The sequence below is a fragment of the Crocodylus porosus genome, unplaced genomic scaffold, assembly GCF_001723895.1.
Source record: "Crocodylus porosus isolate Cpor-Errol unplaced genomic scaffold, CroPor_comp1, whole genome shotgun sequence".
Classification (NCBI taxonomy): Eukaryota; Metazoa; Chordata; order Crocodylia; family Crocodylidae; genus Crocodylus; species Crocodylus porosus.
This window is the reverse complement of record NW_017728949.1, coordinates 39,643,973-39,657,336: the sequence shown is the minus strand read 5'-3', so window position 1 is coordinate 39,657,336 and position 13,364 is coordinate 39,643,973. Positions and strand designations below refer to the sequence as shown.

The 13,364-nt window shown below is 42.4% G+C and overlaps 1 protein-coding gene across 4 annotated transcripts in view; it reads left to right on the top strand.

Moving 5' to 3' along the window:
- Positions 1-7,097: 7,097 nt before the first annotated feature.
- MTX2 (metaxin 2) overlaps positions 7,098-13,364 on the top strand; it is a 59,433-nt gene continuing 53,166 nt past the window's right edge. The window contains exon 1 of one of the 4 annotated variants that reach the window (XM_019554253.1): positions 7,098-7,203. In XM_019554253.1, the coding sequence (XP_019409798.1) occupies positions 7,164-7,203 (40 nt within the window). In that variant the 5' untranslated portion in view covers positions 7,098-7,163. Of the gene's footprint in view, positions 7,204-7,809; positions 7,859-10,344; positions 10,397-13,364 lie in introns of those variants that run through there. The other 3 variants (XM_019554250.1, XM_019554252.1, XM_019554251.1) reach the window with 3 other exon arrangements.

The window sequence follows — 13,364 nt, the reverse complement described above, 5'->3', positions numbered from 1 at the left end:
TGGTACAAAGTGCCTGGTAAACCAGCCAGTACAGGAACATGAAGTTACTGTACTGCCAACTCCCTCCTACTGCTTGGAAAAAAGTGTATTCTCAGTGTTTCCCTGCATCTCAAGGATCTCTAGATGCCATGATACCCCACTGGGCCTCCCGTCAGATGCTCTTACTCCAGGAAACCAGTACAGTAAAGAGCTGGCCCAGGACTGAAGGTGTGCCATGTTGGTTTATTTGTGCTCTCTTTGTGTGAGAGCTCTTCTTGACTGCTGTCAGATCTGCTCTCCACCACAAGCAGATTATAAAAAGGGCCTGTTTCCCCTTGTGTTTTCAAGAGTTTGAAAACTAGGATATTTGGGTAAAGTGCTATTTCAGTGGAAAACAACCATTTTGGGTTGGTGTATAACCATCAAAAGTTTTCTTATGTTTCATCAAGTGCTCAGTTGCCATAAGCATGCTGTCTGGAGACAGAAATTACTGCATAGTTATGTAAGGTTCTTTGGGTAGATGTGATATTTTTTATTAGACCAAGCGTGTACTAAAAGATATCACATCTGCCCAAAGAACCTTGCTGCCTATGTCCTTAGACTAACACGACTTCAACCAAAAACCCTGATGCATGGTTACAGTGCACCAGCCACTTACTGAAGAACTGTTGCTGAACATCCTCGGGTGGCTCTTGTGGAGGGGGACAGGAGGTGTTAAAAAGTTGTATGAAGCCTGAAGTAATTACTAGGAGGGGGAGACATCATCGGACTGCAAGGACTGGTAGCTTCAAATATAGCACAAATAAACTGCTTAGTGTCAATTAACATTTTAACAGGGCTCTGTAGATGAGAAGTGCTATATCAATGTTAGGTATTATTAATGTGTGTGTGTTTATATCCACATTAAACTGGACTTAGACTAATATGTGTGTTTTGCATGCATCATATGACTCATGATAGAACTTAATAAACATCAAGCTGCTATCAGCACACTTTTGCATCCTGTGGGGTTCCTTTTAGTCTTATGGATTTGGTACCCAAACCCAAGAAACTCAATTTTAAAGTAGACAATACCCAGCAGATGAAGCTATCTTAAAACAAAAAACCTCCAGACATCCCTTCTTCCTAAATACTCCAGCTCCCCACCCAGATTTTATGAGCAGAAGATTTACATTGTAGGCAATAGAGTGTGCACTTTGATGGTAGTCATGGTTTTTGTGCCATACATATTTTAATTAAATAATAATAAAAGAGAGAATAATGAAAATAATATTCAGTAATCAAGGTATTACTGAAACAGTTTGACAATATTAAAGACCTGATTATGACACCAGCCTTGGGACTTAGCTGGTGAAACAATCCCTAACCTAACCCCATTTTGACACTTTTAAATGGGTCTCTCCTGCTATCATTTTAGAGTTTTAGACTAATCATTAACACCTTCACTAGCAACGGTAACCCCTATGGACAAAGGATACAGATGGATTGTAGGCAGGGCTATACTCCATCTCTGAGATCTTGTCTACAGAGGGAAATTGACCAGCATAGCTAGTACAGAATAATCATTCCATTGTAATGTTGTTGGCTAGTTTTCCCCTGTAGACAAGCCCAAAATTATGAGCTAGTACAGTGACTAGTGAAACCGGTTCCCTAACCTCTAGGTATCAAAACAATATTATCACGATCAATATAATCATCCAGCTTTTTTCAACAAAAAAATGGTCATGACAAGATGCCTTTGAGGGTAGAAAGCCAAGTAATCTTTGGAGGGTAGGGAAATTCTCAGAGCTCCAAAAAAGATTTGGGGTGAACAAAGGGGAAAAGGGTACACAACATATCTACAGATTGATTCCACATGAAGCCTAAGCCTCTTAGTACTGCATTTTTCTGCAGTTTAAACCTCTCTTTCTTGCTGAGTTTCTGGTCATAGTGCGAATGACATGCACTTGATATTTCTATTTAAGATTTTATAAGAAACTTGCTGCCATGGTTGAGAAGCCACTCCTCTTCTATACAAACACTAGAGACCAATTCAGCCCTCGGAATTTCTATTTCAGTCTATGATCAAATCAGTATTGAAGATGATAGGTCTGATATCTCATAATGTTGATGGGCCTTATGTCCTGTGATGAGGTGTTCTCCCTTTAAAATTAGGGGATTTTAGGAGATGTCCTTATAATATGACTTAAGGACAGAGGGGAAATTAATTTGCAATAGGAAATCAAGGAAAGACTTACAAAAATGGCAGAGTTCAGAACCATTCACTGTGGTTGATCTATATTTCCTCTTTTTTCTTGTGTCTAATAGTCTAGAATGTAATTTGATAACTATTGGGATATTTCACTTGCTAAATTCTGAACTCTGAATTAATTTGCATAATCCACTTATGCATCCAGGAGTAGAATTGAACTGTTTGTATCAAACTGAATTCTATATAAAAAAATGTCTTCGTAATTATGTGTTAAAATATTAATTTGGTATTGGCTACTGCTATCAAGCTTGGCCATATCTTTACCTGGACAACCTGGGGATGTCCCCAGAAGTGGAAACGTGTTTCCCCAGGGATGAACATGAGGAACACCCATGCCATGCATGCTCTGGTGCATGGCACGTTGCCCTGGGTGGGGTAGGGGAGGCTAGGGCCAGCAACTGTGCTGGCCCCAGCAGCCTTACCTAGGGTCCTGGGGGCCTCTGGGAGCTGTGGCCATGGAGATCCTACAGCAAGGAGCCAGACTGGCAACTGGGGTATGGTTCTGGCCAGTCAGGCTCCGGTTTTGGGTGGTGAGCATTGCCACCATGTATGCTGCCCCACTTCTTTTAGGCTCAGGTTTTTTTGACCCCAGGATATCCTGGGTTCAAAAACCACCCCTGCATTGCAAATAAGCAGTGTGGCGAACACCTGCATGTGCAGCATGTGTGTGGTGTGGCACCACAGATGGGTCTGCAGTGCCACATACCACATGTCCACGCTCATTTGGATGCACTCCCTGTATCCAATGCTTTTTATTCTTAGCCTTTTCCATTATTTATGATGGTGAGTGGACTTGAATAATCAGTACCCAGCAACTTAAAATCTCAGTGTTCACATAGAAAGATATCCCATTTCCCATGATTCTTTCAGCCTTTTGTAATTTTCTTATCATTCAGTTTACTACTCTAATTGGGAAATCTAGCTTCCGTTAGCATTTTAAAACAATCACCCATGTTCCACATCTCTGATTCAGAGCTTCACATTCTTTTGTCTCAGATTACTTCCTAGGTCTATTTTTGGGCTATTGCTATAATTAGGAGGCTTGCACTTTAATACAAGGAGCTTTGTTTTAATAATATAGCGCAATGTTTTAAGTTGACGACATGTACTTTGAAAATTACTTTGCAAATGTTCATAAAGCTATATATTTGTTCACAAATATGTTATAGTCTTTCACAGCATAGACAATTTAAGAATGCGCCCTGTAAGACTTATGATATATTGTTGCTTTATCTGGACCTGGCAACAGACTGAGGTCATCCTGACACCGAGTGAGTCATTTTTAGTTCTTACTAAAATACAGCTGAAAAAGCATTAGGTGGTATGGCAGAATAATGAAATAGCTTTTTCTATCTCTTGTATCTACTATGTCATCTAGATATTAGATGTACAGTTGAATTGTATGGTATGTCTTTTGATTTTACATATGCTTTCTATTATAGAGGTAAGAATAAAATAAATGAATGTATATCGTGATGTAAGATAGCCATCTTAGGGAAGATGTTGGTTTGTGGTGGAACGGACAAGGCTAGATCCTTTATCGAGTCACCCTAGGTATAGTTCCATGCATCCATTATATCCCTAAGGAAGACTCATACTGCATATTCCAGATTGAGATATCTGCAGTCATCCTACAGCCAATAATACCTTATTTCATTTTCATATCAGAAAAATAACTCTTTCATACCAGTGTTAAAATCTCTGCAGTATTTCAGAAGTCAGCCATGTGTACACTGGTAGGGAATTTTGCATCAGTCATGAGTTATATAGCAAATGTCATCATGTCCCAGACATACACTTTACTTCCACTTACTGTATAGTGATGTGGCTAATATTCAAACCACCAGTCCATCACAATAACCAGAATTATGATACATATTCTCATCCATTAAGATATTGGGCAATGCTTCTTGATGCTAGTAAACTTGTTCTAATTTTGACTGCCTTCCTTTGTGACTATATTTCTAAGCTGAATTATTATTCCAATGCTAAACCATAATGCAGAATGATGGTCTTCAGTATGTTATGTGTCTCGTCACAGTTTTATGAAGTATGAATTTCCCTGTGGACAGTGCAGAGCTGTACACAGACTGGACATTGTAGAACCATTGAACAACTAAAAGTAACACCTTTTTTTTGCAATCTTTGGTATGAAAGGATAAGATTTCATGGGCAGAACTAAGATTGCTTGGTGTCTTAACTATATATTTTCATACTTCCAGATATTTTGATTTAATTTTAGCTGTGCAGTTTCTGAGTTTCCAGTGTGTTCTGAAGATAAAGGTATTTGTGTGAGGCTTCACCTGATGCAAAACCAGTATCTATTTGCATCATTAACTCTAATATTATTAATTATTAATATTATTAATATCATTAAGTCTAATACAATTTATTGTTAATTTATTTTATTAGCAGCTTTGTTTGTTTTAAATTTGAATGATTGGGCTTGCTCTTTGCAAATGGAACCAGAGGACAGATTCTTCACCCTGCTGGAGTGTCCCAGAAGCATGACAATGCCACAAGAGCTCTTTACCTCTTGAGATTCCCTCCTTTCCAGGCTACACTGATGGGTTTCATTTTGCTCTGCAGTACTTAAATGAGCTATGTCAGGCCTATGAGGATTATCTTCCTATCCCCCTCCTTTCTCTTTCTTTGCCTGAGAGTCCATGCACAGTGCCTACTTATTTATTCTCCTTTCCTCCACACCTCCACAATTCTAGAGAATTCAGGACACTGCCCCAGTGATCTCAGCTCCTCTTTGACTGTAGCTCATAATGATTAAGATTCCTAAGTAACTTGTCTCTGGACAAGATCTAATTTCCAAAGCCCCCAAAAATGTATCTTTGTCAGCTATTTAGAGCTCTGAAAACATATGCAGAGCTGCCAAGAATCCTTCCTTATATTTGATGCACTTGCAGTTCTCCACTATATGATCAGATAAACCAAAGGGTGTCTCACCTTCCCTGCACTATGGGGCTTGTTTGTCACAGTGAGATCAGACAGGGAGCAACAGGGCAACCTTCTTTATTATACTGGTACAATACCAGCAGAAAGCTTAACTGAAGGCTTGCAAGCAAAACAGTGGGCAGAACATGAGGAACAGTGCCACCTACTGGCAGAAGCACAAAACACAGACATAACACTCCATGGGTAAAAGTCTGTTCCTTGTTCTTCCTGCAGTAATTCCTCTCAGCCACTGGGGGCAATGATGGCCCCAGACTTGAAGGCAGCCAGGTTGCCAGTTTGGATCTCCTTTGTTGGCTTTCTGTGCCATCAGCCATGGTGTGGTGATCAGGGACAGATAAGCTGGAGAGAGCTGAACACTCAGGATCAGGGCACAGTCCTGGATCTCAGAGCTGTGTCCTGGTGTTCCCCGGGACTTCCTGACACACAGGGAGATGTGGATGGGGGTTAAATAGAGAACAGAATGAGGGGGCTACCAGAGGGGCTGAATCCGTCAACTGCCTTCCCACCCTGTCTCCTTTCCCTGGCAGAAGGCAGGGCAGGGTGGCACCTTAGAGACTAACTTGTTCAGAGAGATATGAGCTTTTGTAGGCAACATGCCTACTTGGTGACTTGCTAAGAACTTCATAGTATGTGATGAAGTAGGCCATCACCTACACAAACCCATGCGTCTCTGAACAAGATGGTCTGTAAGCCAGGGATGTGGAAAATATAGCCCATGGGTCAGATTCAGCCCACCAACATATTTTATCTGGCCTGTTGCGGGTCTTTGTGGGGAATGGAACATGGCTTTGCCTTGGCCCTCTCCTGTCACCGCCCCACAATCCTGGCCCCAGCTGCCCATCCTGGTGCCCACCCACCCACAGCCTCATCCCATCTGCCTGATCCTGGGATGGTTTTTATGGAGACCCCACTTGCTCGCTCCACCTGGTGTCCCTGAACCAATCTACCACTTAGGGAGTTTTGATGAGCTGTAGTGGGCCCTGGGGAGCAGGCGGGGGTGATGACCCAGCTCACAACGGTTCACTAAAACTCCCTAAGTTGCTCCTCAGCCCAAATAATTGTCCACCCCTACTCTAAGGAGCAACCCGGCCCTGCTTTGTGCGTGCCATCAGATTAACATGGCCTAGCCACCTCTGTCTCACTCCCAACACTGTGCCAGCAGGACTCAGACTCCTGTCAGTCATCCTCTCGTTACCTTCACTTCACCCTCCGTCTCTGTTCTCAGTGCTCATGGAGACCAGCTTGAGGGAAATCAATGGCTCTTGCCACCTGTGAGAAATGTGACTCATGGAGCTGGGAGAACTTGGCAGCTAAACAAGCAGTCCAGAAAGGCATGAAACGGGGGGAGAGACAACTGAACTGAGAACAGAAGCAGTTTATCCTTCTTAACATCTTTGGTTTAGTAACCTCTAAAATCTAAAATAAAAACCTTGCCTCACAGGCAGTGGAGCAGATGAAGGAATGGGATTAAAGTCCAGTTGGGGGCGTGTGTGTGTGTGGGGGGGGCACACAAGAGTTAAAAATCCAGCTGTTGTGGGAGGGAGGGAGAGCAAAGGGGATTCAAATATGGTTTGATTAGATACCTCAAACATCTGGCTGATACAGCCATGTCATCTGGCAAGAGGGACTGAGAAACTGGTGCTGGGGAAAGCCGGGAGGCAGTGGGCACTGCCGAACTCCAGGGCACAGACAGTGGTGATGAGTGTCTGCTGGAAGAGAGCCCTACAGTCCAGATCTGGCCCCTGCCTCAGGCCTGTCTACACTTGGCTGTGATTGCGTGTGCGGGCCTAAAGCACCAGCCCTGCTCCCGTCTTCCGGACTCGGAGCCGCCTCCTCCGCTCCCGCGCGCCTGGCCCACACCCCGCGGCCGGGCGGGGCCGGGGGCGGGGCGGGCCCCGGATGCACTCGGCACGCGCGGCCCCAGTTCCTGTGCGTGCTTCAGCCTCGCGGGGCCGGGCTGGGCGTCATGTCGCTGGCGGCAGAGGCGTTCGTGAGCCAGATCGCAGGTAGGGGCCGGGCGAGGCGTGTCGCGCTTCCGGAGCCGCGGAGTGGCCGCTCCATACCTCCGACCAGCTCCGCGGCCGCCCCCGGGCTCTTCCTGGCCTCCGCCCGCTCCCCGGGCGCCCCTCGCACGTGGGCCCGCGCCCTCCCCCGCAGCCTGTTCTCCATGCCCCTGTGCTCCGGGCTTGCGGGGTGGGGGGGGGCGAGTACTGTTGGGACCAAGCTGAGGCCCCCCCGGTCCCTGGCTTGTCTAGGGGGTCACTAGCCCGCCGCCGTGATCAGCCCCGTCCCCGAGGAGCGGCGATGTTCTTGCTGGAAGTGTTGCCTGGAAGTCTTGCTTCAGGCCAGTGGGCCCTGGAGGCAGGCAGGCAAGCTGCGCTGGAGTTAGGTGTCAATGTGGTTTTGTGGCTATGTAAAGCGTGAAACAACTCTTTTTTTTTTCTCTGGTAGCCAGGTAGGTTTCCCAAACAGCTGGCTGCTACAGGTTTGTAAGGACAGGAAAGAGTAGTGCAGTCACCCGGCCTGACCACCTGTATTGTGCACACAGCTGCATTTCACCACCTGATCCCTTTATCAAGTCCTTAAACTTTGGGTGATGTAGGGCCTGCTTTTATCTTCATCTAAAGATGTCACGTGATGGAGACTGCAGCATAATCCTAGGTAAGTCATAGTTAGCCAGTGGTGTGTTCACCCACCTAAATTTGTCCAGCTTTACCTGGCCCATAAGAAGGGAAAGTGTTAGATTAGCAGAAGAGACTAAAGTACTCTTTGGGTAGGAGAAATGGGAACCAGTGACACTGTAGAAGCATCTGTTGGTTCTAAGAAATGCCAAAATGATGCTCCACTTCTGTGGGGTTTAGGATTTACCAAATTACAGCTACTTCTCTTGCTCCATCTGAAGAATTGTTTCAAACTTTCCCCCTCAGGTTTTGAAGCTGAGTCTTGGTAGGCACTTAGCGTTGACATGTGATTCAGTGCAGCTCTGCTGCATAAGCTGACATAAACCTTGTCATAAAATACAAGGAGTACAAGTTGTCAAAAATTTTAGGAGAAAAGATGTTCTTTTTCTGTTTTCAGGGGAAAATACTTCATTCATGGTTTAGCTCAAGTAGTTTAGGAGCATCTTGATTTTCTTCACTGAAAACCTAGTTTTCCCTTTTTAAGTTAATAAATCTAGTGATTTCATTTTTTTCCCCTACTACACATGCTGTAAATTCTGCAGGGGCATAGCATGTTGTGATCTCTTTGAACTTCAAAGCAGGAGGATCAGAATGTTTGTCTCCTGGCGAGACCTTCCTTCACCCTTAAAAATCTAAATCAGCAGCTCTTGCATAAGAACTTAACTGCTGCATATTAAGGACTAGAAATGCCTGCCTCCCTGATTCTCACTGTGAAAAAGATTAACCAATAGGAGTGATGAGGCTAAGTCACTTAGTCACATTTGAGAATTTTGCCGTACCCTTGTCTTAAACACCAATAGCATACAGCTGTGTAAAAACATCGGTGCAAGTGATGTTAAGTTCTTTTGGGCAAACTGGGTGAAGGAGGTTAAGGCATTTATTGGTGCAGATGAAAATCATGGTCTTTTCTGATGTATTTATTGAATACTGCATTTTTCTTGTAGTGAATGAAATATTGTTTATATGGTGTTGTATATTTTACTGTATAGCCTTTATATCTATAATTATAACAAAATAGTTGGTCTCAGCAAGTTGTCACTTTAGAATGCTCACAAGCACAAAATCCCATAAAAATACCCTGTAGACATTCCAGTTACTTATGTTGAAAACGTTAGAATGTTATAGTTGGGGGAGGAGGAGCCTTCGTTGCAAGCTATAACAACGTATAAATCAGGGTTAAGTGTAGGGGAGGAAAAATTTAAAATGTCTGAAAATCTGTTTGGCATACAGCCTTAACTCTTTCCTCTCTAAGCTGAAGCAGCTCACTTGTATGCCCTAGAAGGATCTGTATCCTAGTGCACATTAGGTATAATACTTGCTATGTGAGCTTCACCCTACATGATAACAGCTTGCATTTGAAAATTTTGGAATCTCTCTCTGTTTGAGCTGCCTTGCCTAGCTGTAAACCCTCATTAAAATTTAGCCTTTCAGAATAAGTCAGCTACTACAACAAATCTTTCCATCATCAGAGAGAGAAGCTCATTCTGACCTTAATTAAAGAGCATTGCTAGTATTCCTTGTTATCACCCTTTGTACTGCACTGTCTCTTCAGAATATAAATGCTCTGGTGCTTAGTTTATTCATCTCCTTTATGTACATTTGATACATGAGCACTCACTGTGACCCCAAGTATTGTACAAATACTAGTGGCAGATCAATCTACTGAACCTTATTCTTTAACACAAAGTTATGACTTTATCTGTCCTCTTCCAGAAGCTGATCGGTGTCAAAAGCATTTATCTGCCTGCAAAGTAATAAACACTTTAGTCACTCTGGGTGACAAGCTATAAAGTCACAGATTGGAAATAAATAAAAACAAAAACACTATTTTGTTCATGTTGAAAGATTTGTCTGGTAACCAGTTCATTCAGGATTTTGATCAATATTCTGGCCATGTTTTTACATTATCAGAGGCATTGTACAGTAACTAAAGCTACAAAATAATATAATGACTCTCCGGCATTATATGAGTAGATTTAAGAAACAAAATAAACATCTTCAAATGTGCTGTCTCTTATTTTGTATATTGAGCCCTCTGAAATTGAAGTTCAGAGTACTTCTCTGCCTTAAATATGAAAAACATGCATACCTAGTGTAATGATATTTTGAGGGTGAATAACGTGTTGTATTAGAAAGAAAAGCGATACTATTTAAATGCATATTGTTTTAAAATGCTCTTATTTCTTATGTTTCTAATTGTGAACACTCATCTCTTATTATGTATGCATACCCAGGTAATTTGACCAAGGATTTTTTTTTAACATCTAATAAAAATGAAATTTGATTGGCTTGTAATAGAGGGTCCTGTTCACAAGAACAATCACTTTGTCATGACGGTTCCAGTTAACTAACTATTCCAGCAATATAGCAGCCATAAACTGTGGTTCTTGGTACATGTACAGTTAAATGTAATAATTTCAACATAGTGTGTTTTCCAGAAATGTATTAGAAGTTGAGAGGGGTTTTTGGAGTACTGAAAAGATGAGTCATAACTTCTTTGAAGATATTGACTTTTCAGGTAATGCCTGCCCTCACTTTTACCACACTTCATGCATTCTCTTCAAGACTGCGTATGGCGTGTCATACTTAATCACTTGTCCACCTGCTTGCACATCTGCAAAATTTTAGCAGTCTGGTGAATGATAATTTCTTAGGGCATCAGCATTCATTCTGTGCAAGTAGCATCCTTTTGAACATGCTGAGCATAGTCTGCTGTTCTAATGCACTAATAATTAAATATAAAATGATGATCAAATCACTTAAGTTGACTAGGAAGCTCTTTATGGTAACATTGGCTATGTAATGCTAAAACTATTTACTCATTCTTGTTTTGAAAAAACAAGATATTGCTGCTCCAACCCAGGGGGAAAAACCTCACATTTTTACAATGTGTTTATGATTTGGAAGCATAAACTTGTCATGCATATTAGATATTGCATATGCAAAAAATACATTAATGCACTCAAAATATATTTTCCAAAGAATTTATAGAGGGGGGTTTGCAGGCTAATTGTATATCAGTCATAAATAAACATAATAAGAAGTGAATGTTTATACTACTAGACAGTTTGCAATCCTAGCTTTCAAAGGGTCTAATCTCTTGAAATCCTTTCTCCTAATACTTGTTAAAATCACCTGAGGGAGATTATGCAAAAATACTTAATTGATGGGTAAAGGATTGAAGGGGGTGGACAATTTTCCAAGCACTTTTCCTATATCAGCAATCAAAAAATAGAGAAAATAAAGTCACAAGGTGTCCTGTTATTTCTCACAAATTGGTGTTTTTCTCATAAATGAACGTTACCTAGATACTTAGTCTAATTTTAATACTATGGTAAATTTACAAAAGTTTGAGAAACATGCTACTACTATAAGTGTATATTTTACATTCTTAGTAAGTCTGCCTTAGTGTAATAAGCCTTCTTAGAAATACACTTTCAAGTACATATGTTTACATATAAAAACCAGGATTTTGCTCATAGCAAATACGTAATATAGATTAAGGCTTACCATATAAATTTTCTTCCAGATAAAAATCCAAAGTCTAAATAATACACCAACTACATAGGCATTCTGTATACCAAAATACATATCTGAGCTTCCATGTTGCAAGAGAGTAATTGCACTTGTTTAAAAATAGGTTTGAACTATCAGCAGTAGTATCTTCAGTTGAAGCTATTTTTGTTTTGGATGCTTTCATATCAAGTCATATTTTGAAATCATCTCATTTTGGTTTTGTGTCCTTTTATAGGAGGTTATGTAAGAATAAGCCATAAATAAATTGCTTTATTTCTAGGATACTAGTGTCACCTGAAATCCTTTTGGTTTTTGAATGTTTTGTGCCCTTAATCCAACCAGTTACTCTGGGGGTTACCTGCCTAACCTCGTGTAGATTGAAGGAAAAATAATTTGCTTACTGTAGTATTATTGTCTGATATGTATTTATCTGAGTTAGTATTTCCTGGTCTAAGAAACAATACAATTACAGCTCATAAAAGGAAGATTCCTTCCCAGTTATTTTGGGATTCATTAAGCCCAAACAGTCTCTCTCTAATTGGTATTTACTGTTTCAAGTTTTCTGTTAAAGTAACAGCTTCTCTTGTCTCTTGCCAGAAATCTTGATTGCTTTTTAAGGATATTACAAACTCAGCAGCTGAAAAGGAACATAGATATAGCATATTTTTAAATATTAGTAACACTCAATACTGGCTTATTTAGTCTTACGAGAACTTGTACAAATAGGGCTTTTCACTTTTAAAATGTCCTGGATCTGGACAAAACATTCACTATGTAGAGGAAATAGAGCACAAGTATTGCCTTTAGGGAGGCATTGTGGATTCGCTCCCCACCCTACTCATTTTCTCTGGCTCCAAGATGCTCTTGCTGCACATAAGTGCCCTTCCTCATACCTGATGAGGCCTGATGATTTTTGACCCTTCCAGCTGCTGCTTCTCTTTGCAAAACCCAAGCGAGGGAACTTTGTGGTTGCCATTCCAAGCTGTAGTGATGTGGGCGCAGAACAGGTGTTGCATTCCATGACTTTGCTGGCACACTCCTAGATTTGCTCTCTGAGGGTGCATCCAGACAAGCGCGGATGTGTGGTATGTGGCCCTGCAGACCCTTCTGCAGTACAGATGCTGCACATGCAGGCATTCCCTGTGCTGCTGCTTTGCAGCATGGGGGTAGAGGGTTGACCCCAGGAAGTCCCAGGGTAAAAAAACAAAAACCAAAAAACCCTGCCAAAGAAAAATGGGGCATAGAACATAGTGGCAGTGTGTGTCACCCAAAACGGAGCCTGGCTGGCTGGAGCCGTGCTCTGCTGGCCAGGCTTCCTGCCATGGCTGCAGCTCCCAGAGGCCCTCAGGACCCCAGACACAGTTACTGGCCTCAGCCTCCCTTGCCCCACTTAGAGTAACTTGCTGTGCATCAGAGTGCACATGTCATGGCTGTCCTTGGGCAAACAAGTGTTCCTGCTCATCAGGACGTGCCCAAAATGCGTAATGAAGGAGCAACTGCAGTAGGCTGGGTCGAAGTGTAGGGTACATGTTGTGGTTGACGGAGTTGGAAGAAGGGAGGTATCCATTAGGGTTCCTCAGAGTTTCATAGTTGGTAGGGTCGGAAGGGACCTGAGCAGATCATCAAGTCTGACCACCGGCCATGGCAGGAAAGAGTACTGGGGTCAAATGACCCCAGCAAGGTGATTGTCTAACCTTGTCTTAAAGACCCCCAGGGTAGGAGGCCAGCACCACTTCGCTTGGAAATCAGTTCCAGATCCTAGCCGCCCTGATGGTGAAGTAGCGCCTCCTGATGTCTAATCTGAATTTACACTCTGCCAGCTTGTGACTGTTATTTCTAGTCACTCCTGGCGGTGCTCGGGGGAACAGGGACTCCCCCAATGCCTGCTGGTCCCCTCTGGCTAGCTTGTAACAGGCCACTAGATCCCCCCCCCCAGCCTTCTGTTGTGGAGGCTGAACAGATTCAGGTCC